The following is a 22,842-nucleotide window of genomic DNA, read 5'->3' as shown; positions in this document are numbered from 1 at the left end:
GGATTTTCTCAAGAAGCCGGCCTTGATTACTATGAAACGTTCAGCCCCGTGGTTAAGCCTACTACTGTTAGGTTACTGCTATCATTGGCTGCAACAAAGGGCTGGAAACTTAAGCAGTTAGATGTCAAAAATGCGTTTCTGCATGGTTTTCTAGATGAAGAAGTGTACATGTCTCAACCACAAGGGTTTATTGACAAGGATCATCCAGATTTTGTTTGCAAATTAGAAAGGTCTTTGTATGGCCTCAAACAAGCCCCTCGTGCGTGGAATGCAAGGTTCTCAAGCTTCCTTATCAGTTTGGGCTTCAAATCCTCTTATGCTGATCCTTCCTTATATGTTAAACGTGATGGTTCTTCACTTGTTGTGTTGCTATTATATGTTGACGATATTATACTCAGTGGTGATGATGATGTACATGTTCAGTCTATGATCAGTCAATTAACCAGGGAGTTTGATATGAAGGACTTAGGGGTTCTCCACTACTTTCTTGGGCTGCAAATTGAGTATCAACCTCAGAGATTGTTCATTCATCAGTCCAAATATATCAGGGACTTGTTGCATAAGGTACATATGGTTGACAGTAAGCCCTGTACCACTCCTTGTCATCCAAATCAAAAGCTCTTAAATCATGGTAGTCCTCCATTCCATGATCCCGGTCTGTATAGAAGTATCGTCGGGGCTTTACAGTATTTGACTTTCACTCGCCCTGATATAGCATATTCTGTCAATCAGGTATGTCAGTTTATGCATTCTCCTCTTGACAGTCACTTTGTTGTTGTCAAATGCATACTGCGGTATCTCAAAGGTTCTATGCATCTTGGTTTGTGTTTTCAACCTGGTACTTTAGATATAAGAGCTTACACAGATGCTGATTGGGCTGGGGATCCCAATGATCGACGATCAACCACTGGTTTTGTTGTGTTTTTAGGTGATAATCCAATTTCCTGGAGTTCCAAGAAACAGCATACAGTTAGTCGTTCTTCAACTGAGGCAGAATATCGCGCAATGGCAACTACCACTGCTGAAGTTGTGTGGATTCAGCAGTTACTCCAGGATCTGTCTTTATCTCCTTCAACAACTCCTTTACTTCATTGTGACAATATATCAGCCATGGCTTTAGCAACCAATCCCATTCTCCATTCTAAAGCTAAACACATAGAAATCGACTGTCATTTTGTGAGGGAACGAGTGCAGCAAGGCACCATTATGTTGCAGTTTGTTAACTCATCCGAACAGTTTGCTGATATTCTTACAAAGGGTCTCTGTTTTCCATTGTTTAGTTCTCATTGTCACAATCTTATGCTAGCCAATGCCCAGCATAACATTGAGGGGGAATGTTAGGATAAAAGATTAGTATTGCTTTACATTACCAGGTGTCACAATTGTATTGGAAACTCTAGAAGTCAGTTATGTGTCATTGTATTTATAAGGATGTATGATGTAATAGTTGGTCATAATGATAATACAGTTTCTCTCTCTACAGTCTCTCTCTCTTAAAGTTGTCTTGAGTTCTTCATAATTTCCTCTTCATAGTTTGTTCTTAGCGTTATCACCCACCTCTTTTAGGAAATAAGTAAATAAGCTTCATAACTTCATTTACCAAATAAAGAATAAACATTCACGATTTCTCTTACGTTGATAAGTTATTGTACTGGAAAATTGGTTCCACACTTTCTTAATTTGCACTTACACTGTGTGTGCCCAATTGTTAGTACTGTTTAAGAAACATGTGTGCAGTTGGTAGCCTCTCTCTCTCTCTCTCTCTCACCCTCCTTCATCAACATCTTAAACTCTCCTTGATCTTTGTTTATTTGTATACTTCGTTATCTGTTTTGGTTAAGCATTTCTAAGAAGGTAAACTACAGTTTTTGAAAACATTAAGTCATCGTCTTTCTGCCCTGCAAGCAAACTCCTATATATCCCATTTTGGTCAACAACCTTACATCCCTAGAGTCGTAGAATATATAGGTAATGTACGTCGCGAAGAAATGGAAATTACCCTTGTTTGGTTGAACATTGCTTTGCTTCTAAAATAAATGATAAAGGAATGGGTCATGAATTTAGTAGAAATTCCCTATAATATAACTAACTAGTTTAGCTAGGCACTTAACTCCTTCCCGAAATTAAAAAGTTATGTAATCCTAAAAGTATATAATATACATGGTCAAGCTACCTAACTCATTGGTTAGGTTATTTGTGAAACCAGGAGTTTAAGTACATTTTTCTCCTGTCCTTTTGGAATGCCACTTGAAAATAATCCAAACCGGTTAGAGAGAAAAAAATGAAGAAAATAAATTTGTCATCATGCCTTTCTTTTGGCCTTGGCGTTGCTAGCAATCCTTCTTGGTCCGTTCTCTCTCTTTCATTCCTCTTACTTTTAGGGTTATCGTGAAACTTTAGTTGTCGAAGCAGTTGACATCTTTTGGCTGACACACTAAAGAAAGTTGAGGTTCTACCATAAAACTTATTAGTAATATGGATAGTAGCCTAATTGCTTATAACATGCAAGGTCTCTCCTCCCATCAATGTAGGATTCATTCTTAACATGCCCCTCAAGTGTAGCGACTTTTCGAGTCTAACACGTGGACAACAAAAATGGGCAGACGCGGAGCATGTGTGACCGTTAGGCTTCACGTGCCTAATACGTGGACAATACAAATGAGGCTTCACACGTAGAACAACATGCTATACAAATGAGGCTCCACCTTAAAACCAAATTGGTAATATAAAGTAACCAAACTACTTATAAGCACATGCAAGACTCCTCCTCCTATCAATGGGGATTTATTATCAACATGCACATAACTAATATAAGGTTTTGGCTTAAGTTGTCACCTGATATGAGTTTGGAGATGCAAGACATGGGGTTCACAAGCTAATGCCACTATATATGTATTTAACTGGTATGGTTCCATGGCTTTCTTTTGGTGGTCGAAGGATGTGGAGCGGTGACATATTACTAGTTTGATTAATTTTTTATTTTATTTTTTTATATATAATAATTTTCATAAACTCACTAGGATTGCGTTGGTTTTGGTTTTTCTCTTAGGGGAGTTTTTTCATTTTAATTTTGTCGTGGTGCGCTGAAACTCTTTCATATCTATGTGTAAAAAGGATGGATTTGTAATTGAACTGACGAATCTACTTCACCTGGTGTCATGGGATCATGGCATATGTGATGCGATTAGACCATGGGCATCGTACTTTATGTCTAACGTGAGTTGACGGTTTTGTTTTTACGTGATCTTTGTATAACACGAGATTTAACGATTCTATTATGAGCTCAGTTTTCAAAAAAGTGCTCAAAGCCTACTTATCACTTTGTAATTTGTCACGTTTTATTATAATTTTTTTATGCATAAGACATATTTCAATTCTTTGTATGTATCCAGCTAAGTTTGCTCAACAAACAGAAAAATCGATTTGAATTTTAAGGTTTACGTCTAAAGGCTGGCATAACTAAACATTTAAAATTGTTTAGTCCAAGTTTGACCGTAATACTGTTTGGCTTATACGTAGAGGGGCTAGTTGTGTGAATGTCACTGAAGGCCTTCCATAAAATAAATAAATAAAGCTTAAAGGTTTGGGAATATTTATGGAGAGTATTTTTGCTCAGAGTGATGGTGATCATTACTATCATATTAATAATTGTTAGATGAGTGTAATTTAATTTATGTGCTACGCAAAGTTCGAAATTTATATTCATTGATTCATCGTCAGTTAATACGATAATAGGCACTAACATCACTTAGTTTCTAGTATTACAACCTAGTGGTAAACCTTTTTATTTGTAACTTATATGTATCAAGTTTAACTCGCATAAATGACAAGGACATATTATATATTTACGTGTAATTCCATACCAAGTTAATGACTAGCTCATTGTATGGTCTAACCCAATCCTCATTTACCAGAGTAAAATATCTCCCTCCCACTTACGATGGAATATCGTTTCTATCAGAATGAATCTCATTTATAGTTTAAACTGCCACTTCAGGGCGGTGCATGCTGCCAAATTTATGTCCCATGATAAGATTAGAGTCTTTTCAAGAACACCGATGCTTATATGGAGAGAAAGCAAAGGTAGACTAATATATAGCTATATATGATCTTGATCATCTTCTTAGGTAAAAAGAGGTGCCATTAGGTCCCCACAACATATGAGCTCGATCAAGTTAACCTGGATACAAAACATCACCGATTGTGACAGAAATTAAACACTAAGAATAAGACAACAAGATATACCCGAACTCGCCTAGAAAATGCCACAACAAACAACCAAATTAAGAAGAAAATATTATCATCATTTCGTGCAAGTTTTAGTTAATTTCTTGTCTACCATCACTAACATAAACAAAAATAGGCAAAAGTAGGGCCAACTTTATGTGCTTGCATGTCCCAAACCCTAATTCTTATGCATACGTACGCACGTATACCTACCCAGCTGCCATATTATTTTTTTTAAACACGTAATTACAAGAGCAAGCGGGAATTGGTCTCTGGGTTGGATGATTTTTGGTGAGAAGTTTTGTGCATTAAATTAGAGATGAAATGGTTAAAGTTTGTTGAGTAAACCTGTCAAAAAAAAAAAATGATAATACTTAGATATTCACTAGTGAGTACTCTATATACTCACTTTTTAATCCGACCCAGCCGTATCTCTCTCATCCGACTTCCATTTTGGGTGATCTTGGTGTCTATGAAAAGCTATTGGCAAGCCCAACGTCCCTTTGATGTTAGATTTCTAAATTTCTAACCCAAATTTACAAATCGAAGCCACAAAGTTCAGGTTTGTCCGGCAGTTTTCACCTTTTTCCGGTGATTCCGACAACGATTACTGTTGATTCCCACCACCAATAGACTCCCCTTAATCCCAGGAGAAAGGCCCATGCATTGGTTGTAGCATCGGAGTTCGTTTTGGCTTTGAATCAAGAACAACCATTTCTAAGGTTTTCGATGGTGCAAGGCCAATTTCAAGTGCTTCCCGGCTGAATTGAACTTCATCCCCTCATTAAGCTCTAACTGTCTATAAAATTTGGTAATTTTTAGAGTTAGTCCGAAAAACTGGATTTCCGACAAGTCGAGGCAATTTCCGACGTCTTTCCAGCCAAATTGGACTTCGGCCCAAGTATGAAAGTTGTTTCCCTTGTTGTGTTCTACAATTTGTAAAATTTGGTAATTTTTGGAGTTCGTCGGAAAATTGGATTTCTGTTCGCCGGAAACCACCACCTGCGATGGCTCGTGACCAGTGAGCCGATGCTGCCTTTTTACGTAGATTTCAATATTCTGAATTCGTTTTTGGGTATCCATTTGAAGTGTTCAATTGCTAAATATGGTATTGAATATTTCCTCCACTTGAATATTTTAGGAAATGGATTAAAAATGAAAGGTGAACTACGAATGACTTGATCCAAGGCAGTCTAAGAAGAAGTTAGATGCAGCCATAAAATAACTGAGATTAATCTTTTGTTGAAAATTTGTCTAAGAAAAGGAATTGGGTGATTAATTTAAAAATAAATCTTAGGGTTTAATTTCTTTGAACCTACCATAATAATTATCTTCCGAATTAAGAAATTGGGTCATTACAATATCGGTGTTGTTGGAAGTGAGCCTTCGGTCCGCATCTTATTCTACATAACTTATAGGAAGGTCAAACGTCGCAATTACTTCTTCCGTGTATCTGCCACCAGCCTTCTAACTCAAAGCCATCGGGGCATCCTCCTATTCACACATGATGGTATGTATACGACTAGCCTTATATTTATTGATAAATTCATATTTACATTAACGAGTATAGTTATTATATTTGTTGAATTTGATCCACGTACCGACGTAGTTATTAATGAGTATATAAACGTAAAATATTTACGTGTATTATTCAACATTTAAAAAAAAAAAAGTATAGTGAAAAATTCAGCAATTATTTAAAATTTTAAACTTTTTTTGATCTTAAATATTTATTTAGTATGTTTATTTTCAATAATATATGTTGAGAGTACATGAATTTTATATGAGAGCAATCATGTTTAGTTTAAAAAACACATGGATTTCAAAATCATTTAAAAGTGTACGAAAAGTAGGAGTATTTTAGTGGTTCAGTGTAATTTGCCGCTAATTAATCTAGCATCAATATTGCCTCCCATATTAGTAGACCAAAACGAGAGAGGTCTTATCACAAAAGTCTTGAGTACAATTAGCAGAGAAACTACTTAACACATCTCTTTATGTGAAACCACTCTTTTTAACTCCTTAGCTGACCATATGGGAGGCAGATTCCCTGCCCTCCCATTTTCTATGGCCTCTTGTTTGTATGGTCATGGTTAAGTCATATCAACATTTTATATAACTATTCCTTTTTATCTTATTATCTCTATAAAAATAAAAAATAATATAAAATGTTGACCTGGTTTAACCGTGACCACACAAAACAGAAGGGTATGGGAGGGCACGAGAAGTGGAAGGGCAGAGAATCTGCCTCTGATCATATGTACATCCAATTTCACTTTAATAATCATTTTTTTTTTTTGAATCCGAACAATGTAAGATTTCATATATACAATTTGAATGATCATGGTCAGGGTCATTCACAGTTGGTACTGATGTATAGTTAAACTAACCTAAATAATAGATTAATTTAAGCCAAATTAAACTTGTAAGCGCACAAATCAATTGCAGTAAAAATATACAAATACCAAGTCGATCTCACATGAATTGCTTTAACACCAATTTAACCAATTAATTATGCTACACTTAATTAAACGAACAAAGGATAGATTAAATTGAATAATTGATTATGGCTAAAACTAACAAGAAATGGAAAAGACGAATAAATAAAATAAACACACAACATAAAGGTTTTGAGAAAAAAATGAAGCCAAAGGTTATGAATCTACCCATAACAAACCTGTTTCATTTTCCTAAAGCCAACTACTATCTAATTACCATGCCAATTTAGGATATTCTTTCTAAGGTATGGATTAATCTGTGGTCAGACATCAACTCGTGTATCTCTACATGAGAACTATATTTTATTGGTTAAGCATACAATTAAATGCATAAAAATTCATTAAGCACAGAAGAATTGTATTAACCAAGTAGGACTACCTTAATATTGGTCATCCTCACTAGTTTATCTACTCTTCTTAATCTTAGTTCCAAATAAACCTAATTAATTGCTCATCCTCATAGATTTATCTAAGTGTCTATATGCAAAATTTCTAAAGGTGGTTAGTCATTTGAAATCTGAGTCTAGAATAAAATATTCACAAAGATTAAAGAGTATAACATGACATATAATCAAAGAGCAATTAACAAAGTAATTCGAATAGATTCATGTCATGTCTTCATTATAAACCTCAGAAAATAACTTAGTTACGCATAAAAATAAAAGTAATAGAACCCGGAATCCATGGATAAGCACATCCCTAAACTCTTATTGCAAATTGTGGTGTATGGTAATGGTAAGGTATTATGGTACTATATGGAAGAGAGCTTAGGGAGCATTATCTACACTAAAAAAACATTAAAAGATATGTTAGAAACTCTTCTAAAACAAAACAAATTCCTAAACAATTAATGACACAAACTAGGAAAGAATCTTTCTTGGCTTGGCAAACTCGTCGCCTTTCTAGCATGTCTGATTTATGGTCGATTCAGCTTTTGAAAAATTCTGGAAAAATAAAAAACTTCTAGCTATATGTCTTGGCTGTCCAAACATTATTGCACGCCACTAGGAAAAATCAGGAAAGCCTTCGAATATTCATTCTCTCACATGTGCAATTTTGATAGGAAACTTCCATGAGATTGATTTGTAAAACTATAGCAAAAAAACTTCATAGAAATAATGAAATTTAGACACAATGACCCTTAGCCTCCTAACTTCCTTTTATAATTGTCCTTGCATAAAAACTCCTTTGGAAAATCAATTTATCTTTAAAAATGTACTAAGTGCGTAGATTGGCTATAATTAAGGAAAATAAAATAATAAGATTCTTTATAGGCCAATTCCTTAACAAAACATAGAGATAATTGACATGAAAATATGAGAAATAAAATACATATAAAAACCTACCAAACCTAGTTTTTGCTAGTCCTTGAGCAAAATTAAAAAACACAAAAAGGAAAATAATAGTCCTTCCATAAATTAGCCTTAAAGTAATCTAACAAGGGTCACCAAATTTAATAGAATTAAACACTTTTCCAAATAAAATTAACCAGTACCAATACAACTTACTCAACACGGGTAAGTATATGCAATACCAATAAAATTTAGAATCAGATGTTATGTTTTAGTGTTCGTTTCCTGGTTCCGTTTTTTCTGTCACTCATAGCCTCATATGCTTCACACTTCGCGTGACTCTTGATTTTTACATTTGGATTCAGACACTACAATGCAGTGTCCGTTTCCTAGTTTTGTTTTTTACATTATTTTTATATTTAGTTTTAGGCATTGCTTGTGTTGTCCGTTTCCTAGTTTTGTTTTGTTTTTTTTTTTTTTTTTTTGTATTTTTTTTTCTTCTACATTTTGATTTAGACATTGCATTTTAGTGCATCCCTAGTTTTGTTTTTTACATTTTAATTCAAACAATGTGTTGCAGTGTTCGTTTCATCACTCACACGCCTCCTACGCTTCACACTTTGCGTGACTCCTACATTTGGATTCAAACACTGCAAAACAACGTCCGTTTCCTGGTTTTGAATTGCAGACATAAAACTTTGTGCTTTCTCATTTCACCGTCTCTCTCTTGGCAAGCTCATCCACTTAATTGGACAAGCTCTCATCTCAATGATGGCTTGGACATACATTTAATCTTCTATAACATATTTATTCACTGAATAAAGGTGTTTTATATGTTTCCCATGTCTTGGGAACTAACCAACCCCGCCCTTGTCCAATAACCATTTTGATGCTTAAGGAAAAAATAACCAAAAGCAGACTTTCTCATAATTTCATTCATAGAGTCTAAATGTATAGAACTTCATAACAGAAACTGCAATACAGTGTCTGATATGGGCTTCAATTAAAACATGTCAAAATCCAGTTTGTCTTTCGTCCTCCATCCTAAACCTCTAACCCAAAAAATCAACTTGGAAATTCCAAAAACAAGATCCAAATTGAAAATATATTAAAACTGATTTCAAATTTTCCATTATTTCTCCTTCCTCCGTCACGTCTCTCTCTTTGTGAATTCAATCAACAATACCATCCCCTCTTCATCTCACATTTATATTATGAACTTGATTGACAACCGACTGTCCAACCAAGAATCAATGAGATTAGCCATGAATTAATGAAATTCAATGGTGGATTGATGAGAAGACGGCGATTAGATTTTCATGCCTAGTGTTACGATCGAAGAGGTTTTTATTGCTGGGGTTTCAAGTCTTTATTCATGGCTTGCATTGATAAGTATTGGGTTCATCTTCACGAAAAGAGAGGTTTTTTTGGGAGAGATGATCATGGACTTTTTTATGATTTAAGTTGGGGCAAAAAAGTAATTTTATAACTATTTATATAGGCTTGAACCCCATGTAATTTTCCTTATTGACCTATGCCTAATTAACAAAATTGATTAGGTCTAAAATAAAAATTGACCATTGATTTATAGTTCATTAGTAGAGTTTTTATTGACTTTTTACTAAATTTCCTAAAAATTAATAACAAGCATTTAATAATTAATTAAAAATTATTTAAAGCTGCTGTCAAATATGACAATAACTATAACATCCCACATCGCCCAGGGGAGTGATCCTTAAATGTATATTCCCATCCCTACCTAGCACGAGGCCTTTTGGGAGCTCACTGGCTTCGAGTTCCATGAGAACTCTGACGTTAAACAAGTAGCGCGCGAGAGCATTCCCAGGATGGGTGACCCATCAGAAAGTTCTCGTGTGAGTTTCCAGAAACAAAACCGTGAGGGCGTGGTCGGGGCCCAAAGCAGACAATATCGTGCTACGGTGGTGAAGCGGGCCCAAGAAGTGATCAACCCCAGGCCGGGATGTGACAATTTGGTATCAGAGCCTAACCCTGGTCGTGGTGTGCCGACGAGGACGTCGGGCCCCTGAGGGGAGTGGATTGTAACATCCCACATCGCCCAAGGGAGTGATCCTTAAATGTATATTCCCATCCCTACCTAGCACGAGGCCTTTTGGGAGCTCACTGGCTTTGGGTTCCATGGGAACTCCGAAGTTAAGCGAGTAGCACGCGAGAGCATTCCCAGAATGGGTGATCCATCGGGAAGTTCTCGTGTGAGTTTCCAGAAACAAAACCTTGAGGGCGTGGTTGGGGCCCAAAGCGGACAATATCGTGCTACGGTGGTGGAGCGAGCCCGGGAAGTGATCCGCCCCGGGCCGGGATGTGACAATAACCCCCCTTCCTGCCAACCATGTTATGCCACATTGGAATTGACATTTCGGTTGGAAAACACCTGTGTTGTCTTTTTTTACTGTTATTGCTGATGTGAAATTTTTGACATCTCCTTTGGAGATACCTTGATGTAACCCACATTTAAGTTTATTGTCCTTTCATATATTCAAACTACATATTAACAAAACTCTATTTGTCAACAAAATAGGTAAAAAGACAATTTGGTCTCTTATGACTAAATAAATTATGGACAGTAATTTAGTTTTGCACAATCTGAATTTTATCTTTTTTTCCCTCCCTCACATGTTATCATAACATATATCTGATTTAGAAAATAAAAAATAAAAGGAAATTGTTATTAGCACTCTAAAATTCTCATTTGGCACTCCAAACTTTCTATATTTGGAAAGAAAATAACACTTGTGAGGAGTGCAAATTGAGATTTTTGGAGTGCTAATAACAGTTCTCAAATAAAATTATAAACCTCTTCCATGTACTTTCTCTTTCACATTTCACTTCAACTTCTCTTTCTTCCATATATATTTTTAGGAATTGTTATTAGCATTCTAAAAATCTCATTCTACACTCCTCACAAATGTATTTTTCTTTCTAATTAAAGAAAGTTTAGAGTGCCAAATGAGATTTTTGGAATACTAATAATAATTCCCATATTTTTTAGATCTTTTGTATTTATACACGTGTAGATTTCATGTGATTATTTATAGAAAGAAGTATTTATATACGCAATGTTTTATTTATTCATTGTAAGTTATACCCATGTTTAATTTATTATATGTAACCACTATTTTAATGATCTTGTTGGCTGGTTAAAATCAGAAGTTGAAGATCACACCAAAAAAATTCAACATAAACAAGAGAAATATCAAAAAAAAAAAAAACTCCGAATAAGATTGTGGAGGAGAAGTGCTATGTAGTTCACCAACGAGTGAGAAATTATTGAGTATACCATAAATTGACACGTGGCCTCATGAGGTGTACACTGGAGTGCAGTGTGGGAAGAATCGCATATGCATACTATAAGAAATTTTTCAGTATGTCCAAAGCATAGTCTGATAAACTAATTATCATAAACAATTGATTGAAATTCTTTTTTTCTCATGTTTTCCAATCAATTGTGTTGCTGTATCAAAATGGCAAATCAGCAATACTCACCAAGAAAGGGGTCAAACTTTGGCAATTTGGGCTTACTGATAGAAAACATATTACTTATTTTTCTTTAAAAATAAGTAACACGTGACAATTTTTATTTAACGAAATTCAAAATTGAGCTCTTTTGTTTTAAAAATAAGTAACACATGATATTTTTTCATTTAGCGAAATCCAAAATTGAGCCCAAATAAAATTCAATGCCCCCGCGTTTCACAATTAAAAGTTCGTTGGGGTAGTTGCATCCTCCCATCACCTCCTTCTACCTCTCCTCCCCTTTAAAATCACCACACAACTCTCCTCCCTCTCTAAACTCTCCCCATCAAACATTATATATACATATAGAAAAAGTTTCAAAATCTTTCCCTTTTGTGAGTTTGACTAGTGTCTTGTTTCTGAGACTGTAACATGGCGGTGCAGAATCAGAACCAGGGAGAGAAATTGAACTTGGGACCTGAGTCAGCAGGAAGTCGCAAACCTGCGCTTCCTAACTTTCTTTTATCGGTGAAGCTCAAATATGTCAAGCTAGGGTACCACTACTTAATCTCCAACGCCCTCTACCTCCTACTAGTCCCTCTCCTTGCCGCGGCCGCCGCCCACCTCTCTACGCTCACAGCCGACGACTTCTTCCACCTGTGGCAGCAGCTCAAGTTCAACTTCGTCTCGGTCACTTTGTGCTCCGGCCTCTTGGTTTTCCTAACCACCGTATACTTCATCACCCGCCCTAGAAAAATATACTTGGTGAACTTCGCATGCTACAAGCCCGAGCCGGCCCGTATGTGCACACGTGAGATGTTCATGGAGAGGTCGAAGCTGACGGGCAGCTTCTACGACGAGAACTTGGCTTTTCAGCAGAAGATTCTCGAGAGGTCTGGCCTCGGGCAGAATACGTACATGCCTGAAGCCGTGATGCGGGTCCCACCGAACCCGTGCATGGTGGAGGCGAGGAAGGAGGCGGAGATGGTGATGTTTGGAGCGATCGACGAGTTGCTGGAGAAGACTGGGGTGAAGGCTAAGGATATTGGAATTCTGGTGGTGAACTGCAGCTTGTTCAATCCGACGCCGTCTTTGTCGTCCATGGTTGTGAATCACTACAAGCTTAGGGGGAACGTTGTGAGCTACAACCTTGGTGGGATGGGTTGCAGTGCTGGTCTCATTTCTATTGACCTTGCAAAGCAGCTTCTCCAGGTTTTTTACTAATTCCTAATTTTTACTTCCTTTTTATATCTAATTTTTAGTTAATTGTACACTATTTATCTTAATTATCACCTAATATGGATAATTGTGTTTTATACATGCATGATGACGAATTCACATTAGTGCACTAGGTTATAAATAAAATATTACTAAATCATCTTTATATACCTTTTACATACATATAACCTGTAATCGATAACGATCATAAGTTTAAGAAAAGTGCTATTAAACACGTGTGGGATTGTTTATGGAATGTCTAAAAAACGCTTTCGACTGTTTTGACACAAATGCTAAAAGTGTTATAGATTATAGAAAAACACTTGTCAAATGCTTCTTTATGAAGTACTTGAATTTTCAATAAAAATTTCAAACAAATTTATAATAAACCGACTATAAACATAAAAAAAAATGTTTAAATGCTTCCTACAAAAGTATTTCTGAGTTATTTTATTTTATTTTTTTAACTCTGACGTGGTTAATTATATTCAAAATGCATATGCGCACCTGACTTGTATAGATATATTACCCTTTCACCATAAATAAAGAGACGTGAGAAGTAAATATGTGACATAAATGTGATTGGTGAATACGTATGCCCAATAAATGCTATACACCAATTGCGAGACTACTTTACTAGTTAACAGCATTTCCACATGTCCAGCTGGTTAATTATGTGGGATGTCTTTAAAAGGACGTTTTCTGTCCCCATCGGGCACAATAAATATATCAAATTTAATGTCTGCAATTGATAACGGAGTAGGATTATTATTATGAACTCACCACAAGTTACAGTTAATAACTTCTTCACCACGAGCATCAATTTAAAAGTAGGGTATCATCATGTTGATCATGAAATAAATTGGCTTTGTTTTATTAAGACCCTAAATTGGGTAAAATCATTTCTGAATTTGTACTAATGTAACAGGTGCACCATAACTCTTATGCCCTAGTGGTAAGCATGGAGAACATCACTCTCAATTGGTACTTTGGCAATGACCGCTCTATGCTTCTCTCCAACTGCCTCTTTCGAATGGGCGGCGCGGCCATCCTCCTCTCCAACCGCTCCTCTGACCACCGCCGCTCAAAGTACCAGCTCATGCACGCGGTCCGCACGCACAAGGGTGCAGACGACAGGGCATATAATTGCGTATTCCAAAAGGAGGACGACACGAAAAGAGTCGGCGTTGCTCTCTCGAAGGACTTGATGGCTGTAGCTGGTGAAGCCCTAAAAACCAACATCACCACACTTGGTCCAATAGTCCTCCCCATGTCAGAACAACTCCTGTTTTTTGCTACTTTGGTGGCAAGAAAGGTGTTCAAGATGAAGAACATCAAACCCTACATCCCGGATTTCAAGCTGGCGTTTGAGCACTTCTGCATTCACGCCGGAGGGAGAGCGGTGCTGGATGAGATCGAGAAGAACCTTGAGCTCAGCGACTGGCACATGGAGCCATCGAGGATGACTCTCTATAGGTTTGGGAACACTTCAAGCAGCTCATTGTGGTACGAGCTGGCTTACTCTGAGGCCAAGGGAAGAGTCCGAAAGGGAGACAGGATGTGGCAAATTGCGTTCGGGTCAGGGTTCAAGTGCAACAGCGCGGTGTGGAAGGCGTTGAGGACTGTTAAACCAGCTCAGGAGAAGAACCCTTGGATTGATGAGATTCATGAGTTTCCTGTAGAGGTGCCTAAAGTGTCAGCCGTTGCTTCTTAACTAAACCTCGTATATTTTGGGGAGGCATATTGTGTGATTTAATTGTGTTTCTGTACGATGATTTATTTAAATGTAATTCTATCGCAACGTTGGCTGTTGCGTATAATTAAACATCACTACAACTGATTAGTGGGCCAAAATCTAGTCTCAAAAGTTGTTCTATCCCAGCACAGAAATGAACAGGGCAAAATGCTCATCACGAAATTTCAAAATTCCTATCAAGTTGCAAACTCTACGAATTCGAACAAAAGTCTCAATCTAACAAGGTCGACTGAAAACAAGCAACCGAATAGAGTGCATGGTATCAGACACGTTCTAAAGAGTATACAACAGAATCAGAACCGAAACATCTCTACACAGAACAACAGTTTAGTTTCTCATTAAAAAAAAATTTTTGCAAATTACGCAATGGAGTATTTGAAGGGGAGTACCACTTAAGGATCTGACTAAATTTTCTTAAGACAACTGCTACAAACATTAGATCCTAGACTTACCTGTCAGCAGGCGAACAATCCAATACTTTTTATACAGAGAAAATTCATCAGAGGACACAATTATTAGTTACATGCCCCAAACACCACGGGCTGCTGCCACTTTGTGGTTAGGTCTAGACGTCACTTCATACAAAATCCTGGCAAAGGTATCAGAATACCTGGCATCTGAGAATACTATCTCAGCAAATGCATTCTCATAAGCTAGCAGCAACGCTCGGTTCTGTGGTTCAGACACAAGGCTTTCCAATATCATCGCAGCTTTCCTGCAAACTTCAGGAACTGGATGGGGTTGCTTGATGACTTTTAACAATCGATCAATGGCCCTGAAATTGTTCCGAAAGAAATGTCATCTCAGCGATATTTTGATTTCAAACTGCTGATCAAATGAAATGATTCAGTATTTGGGATTTTTTTTAGCGGAAGAGCCCTTACCATCGCTCACTAGCAAGTTTTAGCCTGCAGTCCATATTCACTTCAGCGAGGTTGTAGAGTGCACCAACTGCAGCCGCTTGGGCCCCATGCACTGTTTGTGCATCTACCGATGGTAAGCTCATAAGATCAACCAATCTCTTGTGTATCTGCAGTGTTCACAGAGCGTCATTACAAAGATACAATATTTCAAAAATGTCAAAACACTTTTGTAACAGAGGAATTTCTGAATATTAACCTGTGGAACAAAGGGAAGAAGGAACGGTTCATTATCAGGGTTTATGACCAAACGCCCAAGTAACTCAGCTGCAGCACAATGCCAGGTTTTGACTACAGACCCCAGCATCCCCATGATGGCTTGAACTGCACGTTTTCCTCTGTTTGATAGAAAATCAATTAATTTATCAAACAGATGGATAACAAAGAGAGCGTAAGCTCGAAAAAGAAGATCACAATTCTCACGTTATCTTTATGTAGGATGGCTTTGATGAGCTGAAAATTCCAAGGTCAAGCAACGGAGCCAAATTCACAAGTGTCTCAAGAGAATTTGTCACAAGTTCCTCATCCTCTGTTAACAAAGGAAGCACTGGAGTCATTTACACTAAAATTCTAACCAGAAAAGCAAACTGGAAGGTTACTATTTTCTTTGTTCTGAAAAGGATTTCCAATAGGAAAAGGTATGAAGCTCAATCATGAAAGAAGCATACAAGAAGAAAAGTTCCAAACCAATTAAGTCTACAAGATTTACTGCCAGTAAAATACTAAAATAAGCCTATCTATAAACTACAAGATTTGAAATTGGAAAGTATATACGATCTGCACATCTTTAACAACTGAACTAAAAGAAGACATCACCACCATAGAGTTTGAAACTGGATGTTACATGAAATCTTTTTAAACATTTATTTCACATACATAGACAATTATACAGGAAAAAGAATTTTAGAGTTGAGACAATAAATTATACACTGCAGACAGACTGCAGTCAAGAAATAAATAATGATTTCAATGATAACACTTCTCACCTGAGACATAATCTTCTATGCACTGGAACACTGTTTCCAGACAATGGCGATGTTGGGCCATAATGACTTCATTTTCTGGCATGAAAGAGAAGTTGCGAATGATATTTGAAGCAGCAACAGCACACTGCTGCCTTTCTGCTCGACCTTCTTCATCTAGGTTAAACAGACCATCTTCATCATGCCACCACTCCGAAGAAGCACGGAGTTTGGTCACAGCACTCAGCACTAATGCTTCTTGAGTACCGGATCCCAAGCTGCCACATGAATATTTTCCCACAATCAGTTCATCGTATCAAAAACAATTTCAGACACTCAAACCACAAATTCACTCATGAAATTACTATATATCTATAGAGCTTACCCAGGATGCGGGACATTGCCATTTGAACCCAATGCCTCGTACTCATTTCCAAACCCTGTTACAACCAAATTTGCACCCAAAGTTCTTACTCTGGGGGCCTTTACATGTTCTTTTGGAAGGGCTATATCACGCCAATCATCAACCTGTTATTGACAGAATCCCGCCAACATGGGGTCAAATGTCAATAGATACTGGCTGGAACAAGATAGTTCACAACCTGGGGAATGCTATTCCACAACCAATTGTTCATCTGCTCTCATTTGTGAGCGTGTTATTAAAATAATAATACTATTGAATTTGAAATGCAAAATGACCAACTGAGAGCTACCTAAAACTTGAGCGTAAAAACAAAATTATATAAATCAGGAAGCGAAAGAGTTCAAGACGTACAACGCTGAGGAGAGCATCAAGCAACCCAGGAATCTTGGCAAGAGGGGTTGCGTCTTTGCGCATGTCATCTTTTTCTTTAAAAGAGAGTAATGTGAGAGTGTTCAACGCCCATGTCAGCTCACTCTTCAAGCCGCTTTGAAGAGCCAGGACTATCCTTTTATTGTTCTGATCTGCAATACAGGTAATATGAATTGGTAAGAACATCGACTCCACAATGCTCGAAAAAGGAGCTTTCCTACCAAAACCGGTACCGTTATTAGCATTACTACAGCCCACCTAGCTCAGTAAAAGTTCTGATAATTGTTACTTCACTTTGATTTCTTTTCATTTATTATTCGGCAATTTGTATCAACCCCAGGATTAATAATTGCATACATCTAACACTTCATGGAAAAATTGAAAATTTCGAGAATTTCAGATTGAGATGTGAAGTAGGGTTTTGATAAACTGACCGGCGAAGGAACTGTGGACGTGAAGGGAAGGACCAAGGAGAGTCGACAGAGCTGCCGTGTCGTCGGTGGAAGCGGCAGCAGCTGCGGCGCTGTTTCCGCCGCTGCCAAATGGGCGGCCTCTCTTCGCCGGCGGCTGCGAGGCTCCGCCACCTCCGCCACTAGACTTGTTTTGCTCCCTCTTTTGCATCTCTCTCTCCCTCACCCGGCGTTTGGTCGTTTAATTTTGGGATTGGATTTTAATTTTAGGGCAGGTAGTAACTTTTGTTTTTGACCGGATCCGTCCTCGTCAAAAAATGTATTGGGCCTAAGTGGATTCTTGAGTTATTTGACTGGCCCATGTATGCAAGTCTCGCGGCATTATTTCTCATTAAAACATTTTATTTATTTATTATTAGTATTATTTTAACAAGCGATACTATCTACACTAAAAAGTGAGAGAGTAGGTTAAGTCTCACAAGAGAGTGGGAGAGGAGTCTCCCCAGAGAGTGCCAGTGTGTGGTGCAGCTGGAGTCGAGTCTCAAGCAAGAAAGAGAGTCGAAGAGGAGTCGAGAGAGAGAGATAGAATCACTGTCACATAGCAGAAGAGAATGAGCTGAGGTTAAGAGAGCGGGTTGAGTTCAATTCAATGGTTAAGATTAAATCTCAACTAATTGGATGACCATAATAATTTATAATATTATACATCATATATTTAATTTGGTTCGATTCTATCTCACTGAATTAACATATGCGTGATATTGATACAAATTTTTGGTTTTGGTTCGGTTTGGGTTATTAAATTTTTTGGTATTATCGATTTGGTATGTTTTTCAGTTCGGTATTTGTACGGTTCGGGTGAATTTCAGTTTTTTCACGTTTTTGTTTTTTCCACCCGTAGATCTTTTGAGGAGAGTATTATGGGTTGTTTTGGTATATGGTATCCGTTTTGGCGATGACTGTTTTACGGTTCGGGTGTATTTGTTTGGCAACACATAACACCAAGACAAGGAATTCAACATTATTCTTGTTGCAAAACAACATCAACTATATATGTCTGCAAATAAATTTCAATCATTTGATGTACGTTCCATGTACATTTATCCTTCGATATACACAACAACAAACCAAATGCTTCGATCCAAAGTCTCAAAGGCTGCCAACCGTCATGAACCGATGATTCAGAACAGCCTGTGCAGTTGGCCGTTTTCGGAAGTCTGGATTCAGCATTGCCTAGACCCAAGTCAAATATTATTGTATTAGATTGTATTAATGAAATGATATTGACATTAGTAATTATTGTTGCTAAGTATAATTCAACCTGGAGTAACTCCCAACCAGCACCATCTCCAAGATCCAGAAAATTTACGGCATCTAATAGCCGGTCATCTGCTAAACAGTATCTGCCACAATGGGTAAACGGGAAGAAACTAAGAAATTGAAGCAGAACCAATACAAAATCTGCAAAAAGATCTTAACTTTATGATATCAAAGGTATCTTACTCTCTTGTTGCTCCGATATCAAGTTGGAAAGTGCTCTCCAAAAGCCTCTGCAAGTTCACCACATAAAAAAATTATAACTGATGTAGTAACATCAACTTGGTTATCAAAGAAATGGTCAAGAGTCGGACCATTTATTTCATTTTTCTCAGACAGGAATCAATCTCCAGAATTTTAAGAGTAAAGTTGCTTGGATTTTCTAAAGACTCCAGTGTCTCTGCATAACCATCCTAACTCATCTTTTTCTTTTCTCTAACACTGTTTGCCTACTATTAACGTTGTCTCTCAATCACAATAATCATGTGGTATCCACTGTGTTCTCCTACATCCGTTACTTATATGACGAATGGGAAAAAAGAATCCATGAACAAAAACAAAAGAAAGGTATATGTGTTAACAGGATAGCTTACTTGCAAGGAAAGGCCATCCATTATCCCTGCTTCACAGAATGGTAAGAATGCTAAGTATGCCAAGAGAAGACCTGCTTCATATCTGCACGGAACAATATGAAGAAGGCATAAAGATTATGAGGCAGATTCAATCTTCTAAATGAAGCAAAACTTTCAGAAAATTACATGTCATCTGCTATTCCGAAGGCTCTTTTTTCCATAGGAGTGAATGCACCAGCAGTATATGCTCGTCTCCAAAGTCCCTCCGAGAGTAATCCAGGATCCCCTTCTAGCTTTGAGTACCTAGGAAACGATGTGTTTGGAGGATATTCAGACGTTATAAGATATGAATCCACCAACTGTTATTCGATTATTTTCTATATGTATTTCTTTAATAAAACAGATAACCATATATGTAACAATAGCATTAGCCTTACAAAATCACTATTATTTTCCTTCAAATTAATTGATCAACTGAAGAGATTCAATAACAACATTTTCTTCTGTGTTCTCTTTGGTTACCCCCTCCTTTGTCGTTGGTAGATTAATAAACAGGACATAAAAAATTACAATGTTCAAAGACTCACTTGGACAAAGTACAAAATCTTGACTATGGATAAATTATGCACACAAATAAAATTACAAGAACAAGCAAATCAGATGGCAGGAATCATACCCAATGTCAACAGAAAATGCTAGATCCCGAAGTCGAGGTACTAAGTAAACAGCATCTCTCTCTACAATTGTGCTGCAAGCAGTGAAGTTTTAGTGGGGATATAACAAAGTGAACAGAAGAATCGTAACACATTATTCAGATGAAGCACTATCTCGAACCAAAATAGATATCTCAAAGCAACATACTTAAGAATAACAGAAGCTGGTCCAAGACTCTGGTGCAACCTCTCACGATCATGCATGTAAGCTAAACCTCTCATAATGCCCTGCAGCAGCTTTGTAACAAAATATCTTCTGCGTTTGATAGTTTCCTCTTGTTCAAAATTATTCCAAACTTGTCCTCCGTCAGCACGGGTTTTTGAGACTCTTTCACTCATCACTTTGGCATAATCTGCTGCACTAGCTTTCCCGTGATTGCGAAAAGCAAGCCACTGCACATGATAAATTTCCTCATTCATTCATTGTTTCTACCAAAAGAATTAATAAACTCTTTGTATATGCAAAGTCTTGAGAAATAATTACACATGACAAACCTGCTCCCCAGTTTTCGTTTCAAACCCACCTATGAGTAACACAAGATTCTGACAGATGTCATTTGAATTGTTCTGCAAAAGCAAAAGAAATGAGTTACATTGAAAAAATATAGAAAAGAAAAAGATTTCACTCTTTTAGTAGTGATCTGAATTGTAAGAAGTTAGCAAAAGGTTCGGGCAAATGCAATCATTTAGAGGGTAATTTATAACTGGATTACTTGAAGGAAAAAGTGAGCATTTAGCTCATTAGCAGCCATCATATCTGCCTCATTCCCACCAGCCCGTTGTCCAGGATAAACCTTCATGGTTAAAAATGCTACTGTTCAGTAAAAATAATGAGCCTATAAAATTGAAATGATCTGATGAGAATGATGCCATTGATAACAATATCACCTTAAAAACAACCGGAGTCCCTCTCAGCGGACCCTGAGAGACTCTCCCATCATACAGCCTGCAAAAGAACTGCCATGAGTACTATCAGCACCAGAAAGATAACAGTTCACAGATATTCACATTACAAGTTTCCTTTGAGCTACTTTCCTCAAACTGATAAGACCATTAGTAGTGCCATGCTCCACCACGTTTAGTCATGTCATGCTCGCAGCAAGGCAACAAATGAATGATTCACAGAGAGCATGAGTATGTATTGTGTTTTACGCTTCTGCATATTTACTACTCAAGAGTGTTTCTCCATTTAGAAGCACATTTTTTTATAAAGCGGGTATGGGGGAATCGAACTTAGGTCTCTTCCAACATTAAGAGGATAAATACCATTAAGAAGTACTTGCTTTGTAATAACTCTACTTAATTAATGCAGGGCATTACTACAAATATATATCCTGTAGAATCCAGAATGTACCTGATCTTTACACTGCCTTCTCCTACATCTTGGACTCTCAACCGCCCCACATCCCCCGATGAGTACTCAGCATCCGCGCCCAAAGGAGACCCCGAAGAGCTGTTTCAGGCATTGGAAATGAGAAACCACAAGCAAAAAAGAAACACGAACATGTTCTTCCATTAAATTGATGCCAAAATTAATTCACATCAAATAAAAGAAAGGAAAAAAAAAATTATAAACCAAGGAATAAAAAAACCATGTAGAATTAGAAATAGTTCATCTTCTCCATTTTCTTAGCTACCAAACACTAAGTAACAGAATCACTTACAAATTCAAACGAATCGAAAGCCTAACCTTCGTTCTAATTGTTCAATCAGGGAAAAAAAATACCCACAAGAAATCTAATTCATTATTATTTTCTCCCTTTTTATTTTCTTGTAAACCAAACAGAAAGTGAAATCAGTTTTGAATAAACGATACCTAGTGATGTTCATGAAGCCATAGCTCCCAATAAGTCGACCCACCTCGAACGAGTCAGAGTTCGTGATCAGATTCAGACTTGCCCTGCAGCAGAACCGAGTCGTCCGAGTTCTGCTTAGTGAGTAGGGTTTGTGGATGCGGCGAAGCGGAAAGAGGCAATGGCCGGGTGGTGCGAGGAGCATGGTCATTTGCTGAGCTACCTCTTTGCTTTTTCAGTTCTTCTGAAGAAAATGGCGCCAAGTGGTTGGTAAGGCCGTTAGGGATGGAGAGGATAAGAGAGTTTCTTCTTGGGATGGGAATTCCTTGCGGTTGTACAATCAGCAGTAACTTTTGTATTTCCAATGATCAGGTGCCACCTCAATACCACATAATTGTTTTTTTGTCAAACGATATATTTTGTTAGTTTAGATGTTAAATTGTAACCGTCATTACAAAAGCTCAACTCATTTTCGGCACTATAATAAATGACGGCTTGCCATTACCACATCATTTAAACCCATGTAAGTTTGTAACCCTTCGATCAATCGCGTAACTTACTACTTTAAACTATAGTTGGTCAAAATAATAAAAAATATATAATAAAAAAAATAAAAAAACAGACAAAGAACTAGGTTAGTGTTGTAAAATATAGCGTGAATGTCACACGTGATTGTATAAGAAAGTAAACTAAAATAGACTTTGGCGACAACTATTGAAAGTCTTAGGTAAAAAAGTCTCAAGGGAGTTATATTTCTATTCATGTATGTAAAGTTGTGTCGGATCAAAACTTCTATATATAGAGGTATGCGTCGGATCAAAAAATTTCTTCTAACTCATCTGATTGTTGATTTGCAGAGAGTTTTAATCGAAGATTAAC

The 22,842-nt window shown here is 37.2% G+C and overlaps 3 protein-coding genes across 3 annotated transcripts; 1 reads left to right on the top strand and 2 right to left on the bottom strand.

Annotated features, from left to right (window-relative positions):
• Window positions 1–11,845: 11,845 nt before the first annotated feature.
• On the top strand, window positions 11,846–14,557 carry LOC103941306 (3-ketoacyl-CoA synthase 20-like). The gene is made up of 2 exons (XM_009351498.3): window positions 11,846–12,721; window positions 13,656–14,557. The coding sequence occupies exons 1-2, from the start codon at window positions 11,942–11,944 to the stop codon at window positions 14,439–14,441; spliced, it is 1,566 nt and encodes a 521-aa protein (XP_009349773.2). The 5' UTR covers window positions 11,846–11,941; the 3' UTR covers window positions 14,442–14,557.
• A 237-nt stretch (window positions 14,558–14,794) lies between these two features.
• Window positions 14,795–17,828, bottom strand: LOC103929769 (armadillo repeat-containing protein LFR). The gene is made up of 8 exons (XM_048571898.1): window positions 17,593–17,828; window positions 17,141–17,310; window positions 16,751–16,893; window positions 16,390–16,643; window positions 15,827–15,932; window positions 15,603–15,741; window positions 15,368–15,513; window positions 14,795–15,258 (listed from the first exon to the last, which is right to left on the bottom strand). Exons 1-8 carry the CDS (start codon window positions 17,777–17,779, stop codon window positions 15,003–15,005), a joined length of 1,401 nt encoding a protein of 466 aa, XP_048427855.1. The 5' UTR covers window positions 17,780–17,828; the 3' UTR covers window positions 14,795–15,002.
• A 749-nt stretch (window positions 17,829–18,577) lies between these two features.
• LOC103941302 lies at window positions 18,578–22,285 on the bottom strand. Its single transcript, XM_009351493.3, has 12 exons — window positions 21,987–22,285; window positions 21,525–21,623; window positions 21,059–21,116; window positions 20,884–20,964; window positions 20,666–20,737; window positions 20,319–20,563; window positions 20,134–20,205; window positions 19,644–19,760; window positions 19,479–19,560; window positions 19,072–19,118; window positions 18,890–18,971; window positions 18,578–18,801 (listed from the first exon to the last, which is right to left on the bottom strand). The coding sequence occupies exons 1-12, from the start codon at window positions 22,172–22,174 to the stop codon at window positions 18,718–18,720; spliced, it is 1,227 nt and encodes a 408-aa protein (XP_009349768.2). The 5' UTR covers window positions 22,175–22,285; the 3' UTR covers window positions 18,578–18,717.
• Window positions 22,286–22,842: the final 557 nt, after the last annotated feature.

The sequence above is a fragment of a genome, unplaced genomic scaffold, assembly GCF_019419815.1.
Source record: "Pyrus x bretschneideri cultivar Hongxiangsu unplaced genomic scaffold, Pyrus_bretschneideri_v1 Contig6, whole genome shotgun sequence".
NCBI classification, from domain to species: Eukaryota; Viridiplantae; Streptophyta; class Magnoliopsida; order Rosales; family Rosaceae; genus Pyrus; species Pyrus x bretschneideri.
Note: the sequence above shows the minus strand (reverse complement) of the source record. Positions and strands in the feature narration are given on the sequence as shown.

What these genes read in the sequence shown, in the direction of transcription:
- LOC103941306 (XM_009351498.3), top strand. Translation starts at nt 11,942, where the DNA reads ATGGCGGTGCAGAATCAGAACCAGGGAGAGAAATTGAACTTGGGACCT. An exon ending in TTGCAAAGCAGCTTCTCCAG is followed by an intron (nt 12,722 to 13,655) that starts GTTTTTTACTAA and finishes CTAATGTAACAG; the next exon opens with GTGCACCATAACTCTTATGC.
- LOC103941302 (XM_009351493.3), bottom strand. Translation starts at nt 22,174, where the DNA reads ATGACCATGCTCCTCGCACCACCCGGCCATTGCCTCTTTCCGCTTCGC. An exon ending in CCAGCTTCTGTTATTCTTAA is followed by an intron (nt 20,206 to 20,318) that starts GTATGTTGCTTT and finishes CACTGCTTGCAG; the next exon opens with CACAATTGTAGAGAGAGATG. An exon ending in CTGGTTGGGAGTTACTCCAG is followed by an intron (nt 18,802 to 18,889) that starts GTTGAATTATAC and finishes ACTTGGGTCTAG; the next exon opens with GCAATGCTGAATCCAGACTT.
- LOC103929769 (XM_048571898.1), bottom strand. Translation starts at nt 17,779, where the DNA reads ATGCAAAAGAGGGAGCAAAACAAGTCTAGTGGCGGAGGTGGCGGAGCC. An exon ending in GGCAATGTCCCGCATCCTGG is followed by an intron (nt 16,644 to 16,750) that starts GTAAGCTCTATA and finishes TTCATGTGGCAG; the next exon opens with CTTGGGATCCGGTACTCAAG. An exon ending in AAACTTGCTAGTGAGCGATG is followed by an intron (nt 15,259 to 15,367) that starts GTAAGGGCTCTT and finishes GAACAATTTCAG; the next exon opens with GGCCATTGATCGATTGTTAA.